The sequence below is a fragment of the Dromaius novaehollandiae genome, chromosome 7, assembly GCF_036370855.1.
Source record: "Dromaius novaehollandiae isolate bDroNov1 chromosome 7, bDroNov1.hap1, whole genome shotgun sequence".
Taxonomy (NCBI): domain Eukaryota; kingdom Metazoa; phylum Chordata; class Aves; order Casuariiformes; family Dromaiidae; genus Dromaius; species Dromaius novaehollandiae.
The window spans coordinates 44,459,823-44,476,901 of NC_088104.1; the positions used below are offsets into that span (position 1 = coordinate 44,459,823).

At 41.0% G+C, this 17,079-nt stretch overlaps 1 protein-coding gene across 2 annotated transcripts in view; it reads right to left on the bottom strand.

The window, feature by feature from the left end:
* Window positions 1-17,035, bottom strand: part of DIP2A (disco interacting protein 2 homolog A) — a 129,295-nt gene extending 112,260 nt beyond the window's left edge. For both annotated transcript variants that reach the window (XM_026107421.2, XM_064515426.1), the window contains exon 1: window positions 16,678-17,035. In XM_026107421.2, the coding sequence (XP_025963206.1) occupies window positions 16,678-16,774 (97 nt within the window). In that variant the 5' untranslated portion in view covers window positions 16,775-17,035. The remainder of the gene's footprint in view (window positions 1-16,677) is intronic.
* Window positions 17,036-17,079: the final 44 nt, after the last annotated feature.

Sequence of the window (17,079 nt, forward strand, 5' to 3'; positions counted from 1 at the left end):
CCAACAACAGCTCTGCCACGACTCTGCACCAGCTCCAGCACTCCGACCCCTCCGCAACCGGACTGAACTTATTAGCCCTGCAGAAACTAATTAAGCACAAAAATGGGATGAGCAGGGAGATTTACTTTTCTTATAAGTTAGTGATTTCAGTTGGCTCGTGGAAGGGTCTGCTGAGTCCCACAGTCAGCATGTAGGACAACATCCCTTGGCCCAGAGTATAAGAGGAAAGATCAAGCAGCAATAGACTGTTTTGTCCTAGCCACTGGTGAAATACAAGTGAAAATTCTTCAGCTCAAGAGCATTTATGGTTTTTCCAGCTCTGCTACTACTACCAGCTTTTAAGGAGGTGTGGTTAAAGCTACCACTGTTAAGTGACTTCTCACCACTTAATCACTTAAAATCTCTTTACTAAAATGAGATTGCAAGCAATTCCTTTGAAAGGATATATAAAGGCTTACATATTTGATGCCATAAGAGCAAAGGCTAGTACAATCTCCTGAATTCCAATCCCAAAGTCTGGTTGCACAAAACGCAAGTCTAGACAAACATTGAAGTTACAAAGGCAAATATCAGAGTTTGAAAATGTCAAACTTAAGCTTGTCCATCCCATCCAATGTAGTCCCTTGCGTGCAAGCACTCTGACAATCTACGTGACCACATTTATTTTTCAACAAGCCATCTGACTCATCCAGTGCACTGAAGAGACATTGTTCAGTGAACAGAATATTGAATAGTTTTTAAATTGTTTTGCCAAGATGGGACAGGCTTCAGAAATAGGCAGGAAGAGAATGCAAGAACAGGAAGGTCACAGCTGGGGTACAGAACTGTGGTAGCTGTGAGGGAGACGCTAGGCTGGCATCTCGTGATCAAAGTTTTTCCTCCTAAAATAGAAGATCTGAATTCACTCACACTCAGAATGGTCTTATTCAGATATGTTACAGTGATAAAAAAAAAATCTGATCCTAAATTCAGATTAGTCTCCAAGCATGGATTAATCTCCAGGCTCTCAGTAAGACTCCCAGGCAGCACCTCCCATGGTCTTCACAATCTGATGAAGCTGGAACAGCAGCTGCTGAATGCCTGGGACTGGAGACGGTAGGAGAAGCAGGACTGCACAATGATTAAAAAAAGAAAAGAGATGTCACTGCTTACACAGAAGACAGTATCTCTAAAGATACCACCAAGATCTATTTTCACCTTGTCTAAGTGGGTTTTAAACAGTTTCCAGATGCCTGCAGAATAAAGCTGTCTACAGATAAGCCATTTTTTTATTCAGGCTCTTGCACTTAAAATTAAGAACTGGAACACAAAAAGTTCCTGGGTGGGAACTGATTAGTGATGAAGTTGCCCTAGTTTGAAGCTACAGATTGAGACTTACCTCCAAAATCCTTGGTAAGCTTAAGGCACCACAGGCATTACCCTTCCAAACACTGTTACAGAAGTGTCCTACACAAAATAGAAGCATTTTCTCAACCAGGCTGATTAGAAGGTTGTGTTTAACAGCAGCACATTAAACAAAGTCTAGACCCAGATTAGCAAATCTGTAAATTTCAGAACAAAGACAAAAATGGTCAGAGGATCATGCTAAAAGGCTGCTTTTTTTCCCCCCCCTTTGAAGTAAGTTAAAGCAAACGGGCTGCAAGGTACTGTAAGAGCTCTTTAAAGGGGAACACAGAGGGGCGAAGGGAGGAGAGACACACAAGGGAGATAGGAACAATAACGTAGATGCCATCCACTCCATTTCACGTTGTATTATTTGCTCAGTTTAATCTTATTCAACAGGCTACTTCATTTCCAGCACAGAACCCCCACCCCACCCCCCCAAACTAAACACTTAGTATCTTCTAAGCCACTAAGGCTTTCAAGATTTTGAGATAATGACTGAAATGCACTGGCATTTTTAGACTGACACCACAGATCATGTTTAAATTGTTGATGAATTGGTTTAAAGATTCATAAGACAAAGTTGTTATTGTTCACGAGGGACCAGTGCTTCAGGGATGGATATTATTATAGACTAGAACACAGAAGTCCCTACATAGCTAACATAAAAAATTACAGATACCCCTAGTGCTAAGGATTTCAAAGTGCTATAATTAGTCCCTTCATTTTGACTGATGATCACTTTAATAACCTTACTGCATTTTATAAACAGCTATGAAATTTTAAATCAATTTAGATACCATTCAGTCTAATGCATAGAAGCTCTTGATGTCTCCTGTACAAGTGTTTAGTTTTATCTGCCTTGCTCATTCATTTAACTTGATTAGGTTTCCCAGCAGTTCCCCAGCCTTGACTAATACGAGGAAAAAATTCCAACAGAGCTACTACCCAGCTATTTACCATGACTTTTACTAATTCATGAGAAGATTTTGCTTTTAACTTCTGCAATATTTAGCCTGTCCAGAAGCCTGGTAGGACATATTTAAGAGACTAGGGCTTGAGTTGCATCAGTTTCCCTGCACTCCATTGCTTTGACATCTTCAAATTAATCTACAAAATTAGCCCAACACAATTTTCATACATGCATTCATACGAGACTTCTCTTTTGGAAAAGCAACGTATTTCTCAAGAAAATTATCTTGTTATACCATGGACAACAGCTCCATGTCAACCCAAATGCTACAATTTTAATTATATCAATATTCTCAAACTGTTTTGATTTTACATGTCAGTTTTTTCTTTGTATGTATCTTGGTCTGTGGGAAATGAGAAGCTCCCTTTTTGGCTTCTCTCAGGAACAGAGTTTCCCATAATTGCCTTACTTCTCAGCTCTTTCAGTATATATCACATAACCCAAAATCATGGGTTTAAAACACTCAAAAGCTGACACAAGTGGATACCAATTTCAAAGCCTCATACATTTCTGTTAGCTACTTAAGTGTTTTTTCAAGAGCTAAAATGATTTATTCAAATTTAGAAAGTGATTTTTAGTTCCTAATTTATGTAAGATGGTTTAAGTTTAGAACTCCTTAAGCTTTCCCAGTTGCCAAGGTTCCCTGTTCTTCCCCTCACCCCATACTCTTGGAAGCAAGATTGAGTCTTAGCAAAATTACGACCGAAAGCAAGATATTCTGAGTATTCATGTTATCCATCAGCACCATTCCTGAAACACTGTACAAGTCACTGTACTAAGAAGGAAAAAAAAAGCACTTTCAAAGCTAATATTTTGCATGCAGGTTTTCCTTAGGGTCCTATTGTTATTTTTTTTTATTGTAGTCAAAAAATAAAATTCACTGTAAGAGCTACCAATAAAATCCTTTCCTGCAAGAACTGGAAGTTTGTAACATTCTTAATATGGAACCTAATAAGACAGTTGCTTTCTTTTTTTAAACACAAGTTTCTTTAGTCTCAAAATAAAATCCACTGGCATTCAGCATTAAACACCCTATAGTTTACATTTAATGGAATAAAACTATTTCATTGCTAATAATAATGTCTAAAAAAAGCATAAAACTACAGAAGAACTGCTGCTTTACCATCACATTTTTACAAAAAGAGATCAACATGATCTCTTTTTTCTGATCACAATGGAAAAGTGTTGTACTTACAGAAAACCTTTATTTTAAATAATCTAAAACATTTTGCCAAAGTTATACATGACAGCAGTCTTTTTCCAGTGAGCAGCAATGCTATCTTGCTAGCACAAATCTAGGCAGCAGTCTTCATACAGCAGTAATTGCAATTTTAATGCAGTCATTCTACCGCATACAATCTCTAATGAACACTACTAAAAAAATAAAATTTGAATTTTGAAGTTCAGAACTTCCCTTATAAAAGGGCATTGAGAGTCTATGCGATTAACACAACTTTCACAACATCAATACCGTGTGAGTCACCAATCCATCCAACAGTACATTTCAGTCATCGCAGGGCAATATCTCATACCAATTCAATCTCTCTTTATCTTGCATTTTCAAAACATTGCTTGTTTTAACACAGCAAGATTACCTCTTGCTATGACTTTGCCAATGCCACCATTGTTTTATGCTGCTCACTACTAATGGGCTCAGTGAATAATAGCCAATAATGAAAAAGTCACTGCAGAACAGCAAGGAAAGAAAATGAAAGGGTTGCAGAATACTTGTCTGAAGTGTTTCTCCATAATGAAAGTATCTTTCAAAAGTCTGTTATAACACAGCTGTTCATATCCCGCACTCATTAAGAAGCGCTTATCCTGTCACCACACTATTTCCACTGCTGCACATAGCGGTATTACCAACATGCTAGAGAAACAGCTATTGAGCTTCAGGCATTGAATTATAATATAAGGGATACAATCTACCTCGCTTACAATGTATAATCTTTGTTATTCAAAAAACATCATTGCAGACTTTAATGTAGAATAATATTAACATATGCATGAATGCCCAGAAAAGATGTAATTCAGTTTCTTGAACTTCTCAAACTGCATCAACACGGCAAGCAAGATTAAAGCACTGCAGAACACTGCTCAAAAAATGAAAGCTAAAAATAAAATATCTCTTTGGTTGCCTCACAGCTATCAATTATTCATTAAAAAAGGCAAAGCCTCTGGATAGCTACGGAGTTGTCACTAGCACTGAAGACACTGGACAGACTAGTTACTGCATAAAACCAAGAATAGGCTCTTGCCAATTGGCTATGCAATCAGTAGAAGTCCACCTATTTGTGTAATACCGCAGTGACTGAAATGGCCACAAAAGGAAAAGCCGCAGTGTGAGAAGCACCGTTCAAATGAAGAGTAAAAGCAACTTTGAGGCCACAGCTTGCTTACCAGCTGGAAGGTACAAAGATGCAATAAAGTGGGTATAGAACAGAAAACATGCGTGATCATAGAAACAAATTGTTAGATATTAGCTATGCACAAGTTTTCCATATTTAAAATTATATTTGAAAAAAAATGAGCTGTACTTATTCTCCTCTGGATGCATACCTGAATGCAACACACAGTCCAGGCAACGCTGGTCCCACCAGGACAGAAGGATCAGTGTTATAGCACTTGTGTTGGTAGCTAATCAGTTACTGAATTTGTCAGATCTTATTTATATAAAGTCTCTATTTAAAACATATGAGACCTCATTTATTCCCTACTACTATCCAGGCATGCTGTTCTTCCAGCTCCCTCATCTCAAAAACTACCTTCAGCATCACACCTGTCCTCCTACGATTTAGCAACACATAGGCTTACCAAACTTAAGACCCATCCAACTTGTTGGGGCAAAAGTAACGTATACCAGGATTTGTACACAGCAATATTAATAAAGTTTTATGTATAATCTTAAGGATAACGTAAGATTAAAATATTGAGACACAGGTACAGGCCAACACAGAATATGAGACCCTCCCCCTACAGACAACTTAAGAGTTTAAGAGGAACAGAAACTCCCAGGAACTGAGAATCATGCTAACATTGCTACTAGACCTCTCTCAGGCCACCATCCATTATTCCATCTGCCAAATAAGAACTGATACAGGAAGTGCATAAATATATATTTGTTTGTCATTAATGCTGGAAAAATATGACCAACGAAGCTCCCTCCATACCTTTCAGGATCTGGCTATGTTTGGTAAAAATCTTTTGCTTGACTATTAGCAAAGTGGTTCTCAGACGCAAATTATTGATTTACAGTAATGAGATACAGATTATCAACTGTTTCACATGGTTGTTCTTCCCTTTTTCTTCCCGGTGCAAAAGGATGCAAGGGTTTTTGTAGTTTCTGAGAGCAGGCTGTACCACATGTTTCCGTTGTTAAAAGCAAGGTCAGAAAAAACTGAACAGGAAACAGCGATGACTACGGAGGTATCATTTGTAGACATTCTTCCTACAGTCTCTGGAGCAGCTCCTGCCTCTTGCAAACAGCTCTGTGGCTGAAAGTATTTCAGCGATGGAAGTTTTTGGTTTAATCAACAGAATCTGAGTATTCTGCAGAACATCTGAAAAATACCTTTCATTAGGAAAGGGAAGATTCTCATTCACTATAGCTCAGGCACTGATAAAACTATATACTGATGCCCTATGAAAATACAAGCTATCAAAATCAGAATAGTGTCAATATCCACCAACGCGCTTTGTACTCATGTAAGCAATAGTTTTGTATCTCTAATCATGGCACCACCAAGTGTGAAAAGTCTAGAAATGTAGCTGTCATTTGCTCTAACCACACTCTTAGTTTTTCTTCTTTAAAAAGGTATTCTTTAATTAGAAAGTATTTCCTGATGAAAAACACCCATTTCTATAACACATTCCCTCATCTGTCACACAATCACATTAGTCAATTATTATAGCAATGCTTTTGCGTCAGACCAGTTTACTGCATTATTCAAGAAAAAATAGCAAAGCCTCACAAACAGGGTTGACACAGCTGAAAAGGGAGCACACGGACGAGGGCACACATGAACTCTTTAATGCTGTGCCATTGCTGTCACTGGCATACCAAGCTACAGTTCAGGACCACCCCAGAAATACATTTTTTTTTCAGTTTACCAAACCACTCAAGGAAGAGAAACTTTTAACCAGCAAATATACTTAAAAGTTGCTCCTGACAATGTTAACAACATGCAAACCCGCAACAACCAAAAATAGTCATTACATCATTCATATCCTTTGCTTAAGTCATAAAAAGTCAAACAGAGTATATTGAAGCAAACAGGGAACTCAGCTGCATAAGAGCAAGGAAAAAATAGCCACCTAACTCTTGCTTAAAGGGAACTCTGGGTTCATCAGTTTTGATTTCTAAGAATTTTCAAGGCCATGTATTTCACTATGCATAAGTATAACCCAAAGGTCGTTATAAACAAAGAAGCGATTAAGAATCAGCAGCTTGCAGAAGTCTCAGAGTACAGCCATTGTAACTCACACAACATACCACAATCCCAACCAGCTGCTCTATACGGTTTAAGTTTCACTGTGTTTCTGCTTAGTAAATGAATACAGAAAAAAAATTTAGTAAAGAGTGCCCAAATGTAAATACTCGCCTTCTTCAAGTAAGATTAATAAGCAAATAAAATTCATAGGCAAAAAAAATTTATAAGCAAATAAGTCTATTTTTGTTTAAAAACTTAAAAGTGAAAATAAACATATGTTTGCCGAATGTCTGTTTCTAACCCTGCCTCCCAGTGTGTCTTAATGACATGCTATTTCTGACACGCTCTTTTTCTTTCGCTTTCTTAACATTCCTTACTCTGAGCATGCCAGACATTCAGAGATCCCACATCATCGGACTTTAACAGAGGAACCAGGAAGCAAAATCATCTTGAAGATAACAAAAGACAGTAGCATACCTTCTCCTCTCCAACTGTTACAGCATACAGATTGTTTCTGCCAAAAAGATGCCTGGTCAAAGCCAAAGGTCTGAAGCTGTCATAGGACACTGCAAAACAGTGAGGTGGAAGCCTTCCTCCTTTTGTTATATTGGGATCATAACTCTAAAGTTACATGATGATACGGACCATCCTGGCATAGGGGATACAGAAACTGTCAGGAGAACGCAGCTGTGACAAAGTATGGGTGTCCTCCTCCATCCTTCTCCCCTGAATCTAACCATTCCTGCTAGCTTGGGAGCCCATCTGATTAATGTTAAGCCAACTCGACTCACTAACCTGGTTAAAAAATACTCACTTTCTCTCACATTAACTTTTTGCCACTGCACCACAGCAGACAGGCACCAGATCTAGCTCAAGATAAAAGCTGGGGACACAGGAATTTCCCTTGTGGGCAATTGCTGCTTATTTAGTTCAGCTGTCTGGTGAAATAGCACCCAAAACAGAGCCAGGGACTGAAAGAGACAACTTCCAACTTCCTTCACAGCAACCAGAAAGCAGAAAAGCATGGCAAACACAAGATCCTCATTGTAAAAACTAAGAGTGCTTTGTGTGAAAGAAGGGAAATGGAAAAAATGAGTTTTCTCCCAGAAGCAGAAGGGTGCCCCAAAATTTAATCAGAAACCCACTAAACAAAGGATAATAGGACAGAAAGGAAGCAGCAGAATCCCAGCATTATATTCTTTCCCAGTGGGAAGGAAGGAGCTGGCTTCTAAACTCATACTTCCCCTATATATATACACACACACACACACATATTTATGTATACACACACACACACTCTCTTGAAACATTGTAATCAGCCTGCAGTTTTTGCAGGAGTGCGGAATACTGTTTTAAGGATAAATAGGAAAATATTACCTCACAGCCTCCTTCTGAAGTAACAGTTTATTTTGAAAGGCCATCTAGAAATAAAGATAACTAGAACTGAAGGAAACAAGAAAAGTGGGGAGAAGGAAGAAGTTAAACAAAAAAAACATTTAAGAATTGAGCCACAATGAATTATAGTGAAAAGCTCACATGACACCAGCTACTAGTATACTTCTGGGTTTTTTTATTTATGCATACTACAAGAGGCAGAGTCTTGTTAGTCTGTTCTTGCTGAAGTCCTGGAGGAATATTTGACAAAAAGTGCGTGCTATTGAATAGAAACATCTTGACCTCAGAAGGTAATAATGTGTCATGGAAGATTAAAAGTTTCTTTCTTTCCTCCACTGTCTTGTCCATAAGCTTATCATAGACACCTGCTACAAGACACATGACCATCAAACAAACAAAATCAAAGGAGGTTTGATAGAAAAGAGATTACAGAGAAAAAGGATTGACCAAAAATCCATTAAAATCAAGCTTGTCCTAAATGCTTCTCAGATATCATGTAATCCTCACAGCAAGCCCTTTGGGTCCACCAGTACCTGAAGCCCTGCCTCATCAATCCTGTGGTTGAAGAACAGCACCCATCTGCTGGCTACCTGCTGGCATTCGGGCAACGAAAAGGGACATCTGCCAAGGCAGAAGCTTGTCAATATATGTGCACGCTTACCCTAGAGTTAGCTCACTGACTTCTGATGCAAGGAGATAATACATTGGTACTTAGTCAGCAGGAAGGCCAAACATAATGCATTTTTCGACAAGACTTTTTGGGAAGAGTTGCAACAAAGACCTATTTCTGTGTCCTTTTGAGTATTGCTGGGGAAAGAATGGTGGGAAAGAACAAAGATGATAATAAAATAGTAAGAGGAATGTAGAGGGACAGCATGATGATTTGGAGGTTTTAATCGTTCAGCCACACACTTCCACTTGGTCCCCTGAATTCTGCGTTACAGAACTGCATTGTTCAGCATAATCCACTAACTAGCACAGGAAAATCATACAGTTACATCCTATGGCAGTACCTCAAATTTGGGTCTACAATCTTCACTTCAGGAAAATTGAGGAGAATGCAACAAGTTTATGCTTCCTTGAGACACAGACCTCGTGACAAGAAATCACCAAATACTTTGATACTTATTACAAGGAAAGTATGTGGATTCTTTATAACCAAATGCCCAGCGTGTAATCAGAGAGGAAGAGATGATCAAACTGTTTTGCTTTTATATTTTGCATATAAGTATAGCAAAAAGATCTTTCTTCCAGTAACAGAACCAGGTGACATATCTGTAACTCATAAGACTCAGTGGTACAAAATCTGACCAAGCTGGCTTCCTGTATCATCCTGTATTCAGGCCAAAAAAAAAAGTTAAAGTAAAATCCATAGCCCTTCATTAATCAAATGAAAAGTTTTAGAAGAATAATTTCTTCCTTTAAAAAGAATACTTCTCACAAACACCCGTTTAACTAGCAAACTAAAAGAGCCTCTTAGGTTGTCAAAGCTGGCAGAGTTTGGGTTAGGTTTGCAGGGTGAGAGGGGTTAAGGAAATGGAATAGAGGACAGTATTCAATACTAACTTTATAAAGCTCTGTTTACTTCATAAATGTAGGCTTTTATGATTTTAAGGGAAACTTCTGTATGGGAACACCTGGAATAAAATGTTTTCCTTTAATTCTCTTAAATAGAAGCTGCCATCATACTCCTGGTCCTCAAGAGAATTTAACTTTCCTTGCTAATGCAATACAAAAGAGAATGACAAGCCTTCTAAAGGAGTATCTGACAAATGCTGCCCTTGTCTTAGCTAAGTATTTCATGGTAACTATTCTACACTGTTTTGCAAATCTCAGACTTTACCTAAATGAGGCAAAACAAAACAAAAACACCCACTATTGAGTACAGCTCCATTAAAGAGGATCTATCCAGCATTTTACAGTTATTACTGTTGCTATTCAGGCCAGTAATGAGTTAAGATATTTCCCAGGAACACAAAGAGCTGCCACTTAAGTCTTCAACTTCCATCTCCAACAACTACAGTCAACCATTCAGTACAGAACTGGCTCTCAAAGAGACAAAGAATATTTTACATTCTTCCGCTTTAAACGTTGGCTAACTATAGCAGAAATCCAAGAGACAAATAAAAACCCCCAATGACCCAGCCAGCTGAGTCTGAAATCCTGCTTCGACCAGAAAGAAGGTTGGTGACCTAGAGTTACCATCTCTCCTGGTTGCACATTTTCTGTTTTCTTACGGTGCTCAAGATAAGAGAGCAGTTTGTAAACCCTAAGGCCCCTCACTCCTAAATAAGTTGGAGGCAACAGACTTCAAAGTAAGACAGAATTTCCTTACATTTTTTGTAGACTTAAGAGTCCCTTCACAGGACTGCTTTCACCAGAAACAACTAAAAATAAAAAGTGTAAAAATACTCTCAACCAAGATGGGTACCTTATTCAACTGCCTTCTGGAACATGAGATGAAAAAAAAAAAAGAGGGGAGGGACCAGAATAACACTGATGGAAAATGAATGTGACGGGAGTGGGAACCAGTGTGAGGTACAACTGTAAAGGGAAATTAATATGTTAAAAAGAGAAACCTGCTTCCCTTCGAATAGTGTGTGTCTTGTATTTCGGTCACAAACAGGCTCTAAGGGAACTATGTAGCTTGTAAGTACATTAGCCAATCAGTTCTTGGGACCTGCATAAGATGCAACGTGTGAGAACAAGTTTTGTAGACTTAGTCCCGATGGGCATTTGGCAAGCTCCCCGTACTATCGCACAATTAACAGTTTCTGTAGGAGAGGCCAGAACTTAAGTAACAGAGATGCTGCAGGTCAAGTTCCACGAATTGCCATCCTCTTACAAAGCACATGCCTCTCTCCAGTTTTACTACTTCATCACATTGACAGCTTCAGACTACATTTATTCCCAAATTTTAAAATGATCACAAAAGTGGTAAACAGCTGCAGCTTACCAACATACTTTTTAAAGATTCCTGTAAAAGAAAACTACCACTTTAAAACCAGAAAATACCCAAATACCATGCTTTATCACAAAGAAACAAGGTAAAAGTAAATATGCATCTCCCTTGCCTGATTTCACATATGATATTTTAATAGCACATCAATATTGCTAGTGTAACAAAAGTAATTTAAGTTAAACTTTTCAGCTATGACATGGGCTTAATACTCAGCACAGCCCAGAGAAAAGTTTTCCAATAAACTCTCAACAGTCTTGAAAGATTGCACCTTGTAAGAAAGGTGTTCTGCCCAGAAAAATAGTCTGCAATCAAAATTTTTAAAAACTGATATGACAGCTAGCAGGAGCTAATACTTACTAGCTAGTAGTCATTACAGAAAGTATTTGTAAGATTCAAAGAATAGCCAAAAAAGTTAGCCATCAAATATGTTTACATTTTTCAAAAAACCCTTGTTAGCTGACATCCTTTTCCATTTAGATGTATGCACCATGCTAACCACAGTATCTCAAAAGATGCCAGAACAACCAGACAAAAAGCTAATCTATTTCTGAAATATTTGTAGGTACTAAAAATTAATATGACCAAGTTATCTTGCCAAACACATTTTTTACTTTTTCTGAAAAGGGAAATACATAATTGGACCAAAAATACGTAAAAGTGAGCTTTTTGACCAGCCAGACACAAATATCTCAGAGCAACCTGCACATCAGACTTTCCATCTGAACTGCACACTAAAAATGCCATGCTTTCCATTAACACCTAACCAAGTATAAAAAACTCTGGAGCGATGCATTAAGACATGGAAAACAGAATAACCCAAATAAACAGGAAAATGAAGTTATAATTAAGACAGTAAACTGCACAGCAATCCATTTCTATCTATAGCCTGTTTGACAGAAGCCATCAAGAAGAGAATTTCCCATCTGACAATCAGTGGAGTAACTGAATATATTTGGGCTGAAAAAGATCTTCAGCCTCTTTAAAATTGGAAAATATTGTCAGGATTTTCAACTCAGTTCCAGAATAACTCTGACTTACAAATCCCTAAGAAACGGAAGAAAAAGCAACTCCATATACTTGACTTTTAGAGTTGATCTGAAATACAAACAAAACGGAAAGCGTTGTAACATTCACACTGGTCAAACAGCCACCTGAAAGTCTCCAAACCCACATTTTTCTCTCAGCTTTTACATAATGCTTACCGGATGCTAACCATGTGTCACACATCCAAATGGCCTGGTCTCATAAGAACCACATACCAACAAGTACTACAACAAAGAGGAAAAAACGTTCAAGTCAAGAAATCAGCACAGTCAAAATAATCGTATAAGATCCTGAACTGCCAGCTGAGGGAAGTACCACTTTTAACAACTCTAGAAGACAAAAACTCACAACTACCTCAGTGGAATGGGTCCTCCTCAACACTACATGGACACATAATACGGTTTTATCTACGGCTACTTCTTCATGTTTATATTGTCTTTGGATTATGAAGGAAAGCAGCAAAATGACCCAGTTCCTCACCCCCTAGGCTTAGAAGAAGAGTAGAAGTGAAGGGGATCAAATGGCAGAAGCGTATTGCCTAGCACGCTTCAGAAGACAGATAATCACAGAGTTCTTAAAACGCCAAGATTTATTTCTGTCAGAAGAAAGAATTGGTGACTTCACAAGCTTCTCTCTCACCCGAAAGATGTGTCTGTCACACAAACCAGCAAATTGTGGCTACATACCACATAAAAAGTTAGGGGGGGAAAACACGGGAAAGCTCTGAAAAGAATGAGGGTAAAAAATAGCAGCCGTTTGCACAAAAGGTGAAAAATGTTCAGAGGCATAGCTTTCAAATAAAACATGCTTTTAAATAATGGATAAGTTATACAAGTAACATTTGTGTCTAAATGAGAACTGCTCTTCAAAATCATCATTTATTAATGAAAAATCAATGTATGAATATATTTATGCGCGTATGAAAACACACCTATGTGATACACTAACATAAAACTGATGCTGGCTTTAAAAAAAAGCACATTGAGATTTGTCCTACAAAATCTCCACTGCAGATGGAATTTAAAAAACAGTGTTATAACCTGTAGCTCTCTTTCAGAGCATAAAGGAAAAAAACACTAATAAAAATCTGAAGTACTGGACTTTCATGTCATCACTTTCACGCTTTTGTAAAAGATCCTACCAGGCTGTACAGAGAACACTGCATCCATCTTTCTGCTGCAGTGTCATACAGTCTTAAGGTTAACACAACTTCCATGCAGCCTGCAGACCAGTAAGTTAGAGGCCTATCACTTTCTTAAATTTTTTTGCCATGATCTCCTCAATAGAAGGTTGGGTCAGATCTCTCAGTCGTCACATCCCTAACAGCCATGCAAGGGAAAAAATACAATATTGATATAGCAAAGCAACAATAGTAATACTCTAGGTTTTCACTTATTACTCCTCTAGTGCATGGAGAATACAAGTAATTGTCAACAGAGAGATTACCAGAATCCTAGCTACAGTGCTAGTACAGAGCTACAGTGATACACTTCATTTCAGATTTTGAGTTGTGAGTATTCAGCACGAGGAATTCCCTATTTAACCCCCCTAAGTCTGCCTGGTTTTGCAATAATCTATAAATAAAAAGCCTGGCCAAGACAGGGGTCCACTGCAATATCTACAAACAAGGTGCAGAAGACCACTGTGTATACAATAAAAAGGCTTCTGAAAGCTTCAGGAAATTGCAGTTAACAGTGGTCTTCTATTCAAGGTTGGTGTCTCTGTTACAACACTACAGAGTACTTCCAGTTGTCATGCCAGAATACCTGTTGCCTTGTCACAGCACTAGGACTTCCAGAGCACCAAGAGAGTCTCCCTCAGACCAGGACACCACCCCACCCTGAAGAGTGAAATAACTGAGTCTCTGCAAGTACCAATTTACTTCTTTAGAAGTACAGAAGAGTACTATACACAATTTGTATCCATTTTACATAAACTGAAGTGCAGATATCTAATCCTAATCCACTGTTCCTTCCCACCCAAGTAAGCGAGTTGTGAACATTATTAATGGAGAGCTCCATTAAAAGCAGCATATACAAATGTCAACTGATCACAGAACACAAGCACTGAAGTATTATACTAAAAAATGACTAAAAATCCCTGCTCTGAAAGGCTTTCAATATATACAAGGTAGAAAAAGCAGCATTCTAGCTACTGTCCAGATACAGCAATGATTCAAAGATCTTACCTAAGATCATACACTACAGTCTTCAGTATGGCCAAGAAATTAACAGGCGTCTCCAATACTGATCCTCATCTAAACTAACAGTAGCATTTTATCCAACCACGTAGCTACACCAGCATCTACACAGCCATACAAACTTCCATTACTAGATACAGCACACAAACAGTTACCCATCACTCTGGGTGCTTCACAGACACAACATATTGCAGACCCTTAGAGGGAAGGGGGGGGAGCGGTTAAGGAACACCCAGTCTGGGGCTACCAAAAAAGGCAGGGCCAATCCCAGGATATCCTGTGTGATATGTGCTCTAATACGGACATAAGAAAGAATCACCCTACCAAGTGCAGTCATAGCACACAGGCAGTAGCTGCCTGCAATTCAAACAAGTCATACAAACTCCTCTTGCATAAGCAATAAAATGTTTCAGGTACTACTTCCTAGTGCTCTGACAGACATGCAGCAACAGGTTACACTTGGAAAACACAAAATTACTAATCCTAGACTTTTCCCCTGCCTCTGCAGGAAAGGGTCCACACCTGGGGCAAGGACAGCTGATTATTTCCTAAACCTAAATTTTAGCTAGTATTCTAGGGTGAAACAATCCCAGTTTTGGCCACCTGAACATACCGATTTGAAAACTGCAACACCTGAGGGGCAGACCGAATCTCTCAGGACCACGGCAATAACAACTGTAGCTGTCCTATTCCAAAGTGCAGGTTGACAATATAGCTCCTGAAAACGTAATAATTAACTGTTCCCAGAAACTGTCACCTTGGTCTCTTCCTCCCTTTGCCTGTTTTCCTGCAACAAGTGCCCACACCTACCTGTCTGCATGGTGGGCCAAGGCAAGGAACTAATGCGCAAAAAAAAGTCCTTCCAAGAAAATTCCTCCTGGCTTATAGTGTAGTACAATTCCCACGAGGCCATGAAAGCATCATTTCTGTCAAAGATGAGACTAGAAGTGGAGGGAAAGGCACCCTCCCCCCTTTTGGGGACAGTAAGTCCAGAGAAGGGCTTAACTGTGTTGTCAAACAGCAACCTCAGCCTGCAACTGCGTATTTACCACGCCAGATCAAGTAAGGGCTCTTTAGCTAGAGAAGCTGATGGAATGTAACAATCTTCCCTCCACAACAGAGGTTTTTCTAGTCCAAGTCTCCCAAATTAAGACTGAAGAACCAGTAATAACACTATACAAAAATTTAATTCAGAAGGGCTGTAATTAGAAACTTGATACAGGAAAGCATAAAAATACAATTACAGAGAGAGCTGTAACTAGAAGTTTAAAGTTTTAGCTGTTACTAGAAAGATGCATAAAAAAGCCCTTGGTATTTTCAGATGATCCACAGCTACCTGCTAACTGGTACACCGACCAGAGCAAGCAAGCGCAAGACTATAATGCGACCCAACTCTGCCCATTCCTTTTGGTATTCGAACAACTATTTAAAAAGACACTTTAATGCCCTCTGGCTCTACAACAAAACATTTCGGTGCACGTTCAGATTAAACTGAAAAACGTCTCAGAGCCAGTTAAAACACTTCCAAAAGCACCTCCATCGTTGCTTTTATCACAGCACTGGGGACCGGTAACAGAGGACACCAGTGAGCTGAAACAACGTTTCTCAGAAACGAGTATTCTGTGAATTCTGCATCGTGGCAAGTGCTTTGGCGAAACACACCTCGGAGAAGAGGCAGCTGGATTCAAGGGAGAGACAAGGCGAGGGGGGACACGGCGCAGGACCCTTCAAGCTTAGCCTTAAAGCTGTCCCCCACCTCTTTGGGTGGATTTGGGGCAGGAGAAACGCCCTAGGCGGGTGGAGGGTAACCGCGCTCCAAAGCGGCGAGCGGCACTGCCGTGTAGCGCAGACGTCGCTCCAGGAGAGCGACAAGGTTACAGGCGCCAGGCCGAGCTCGGAGAAGGGGCTGCGGCTCGCTCCCAGCCGCGCACGGCCAAGGGACGCCGCGCCGAGGGGCGGCCCCTCCCCTCCCCTCCTCTCCTCTCCCCGGAGCCAGCCGCTGCTCCCGCTTCCCGGGGAAGCCAGCCCTCCCGGAGCCAAATGTCACGGGGCGGACAACGGAAACGAGCCGAGGGCTTCCTGCCAACCACGCACGCACCCAGGCGCGGGGCGACTCCTGCCCCTTCCCTCCCTCCCTCCTGCGCAGCCCCCAGAGGAGGGGAGCAGGGAGGGAAGCGCCCCGCGCCCTAACGGCTGCCCCCCCTCCCCCCACGCAGCCCAACGGTCGCTCCCGCCGCGCGCGCCCCAACGGCCGCAGCCCCCGCGCCGCCCGGGCGCCGCCCGCTCCCACCTTCCGACAGCTCCAGCTCCAGCTCCGCCAGGCTCTCGCGCACCTCGGGCGGCAGCGGCACCGCGTCCAAGGAGCAGCCCCCGCGCTCCGCGGCCATGGTGCGGGCGAGGAGCGAGCGGGCCCCGCCAGAGCCGCCGCCCAGCGCCGCCTCAGGTAGGGACGGGGCCGGAGACGGGAAAGAGGAGGGGAGGCGGCCCCCAGCCGCAGCGCGCGCGAGGCACGGGAAGGGAAGGGAAGAGGGGGGAGCGGGGAGGAGGCGCTGCGCCGGCCGCTCCCGCACCGCGCAGCCGCTGCCGCAGCCACAGACGCGTGCACAGCGCGAGGGGGCGGGGCCCGCGCCGCGGAGGGCGGGGCGGGGCGGGGCGGAGGGCGGGGGCGGGGCCTGGCGGGGAGGAGTGGGCG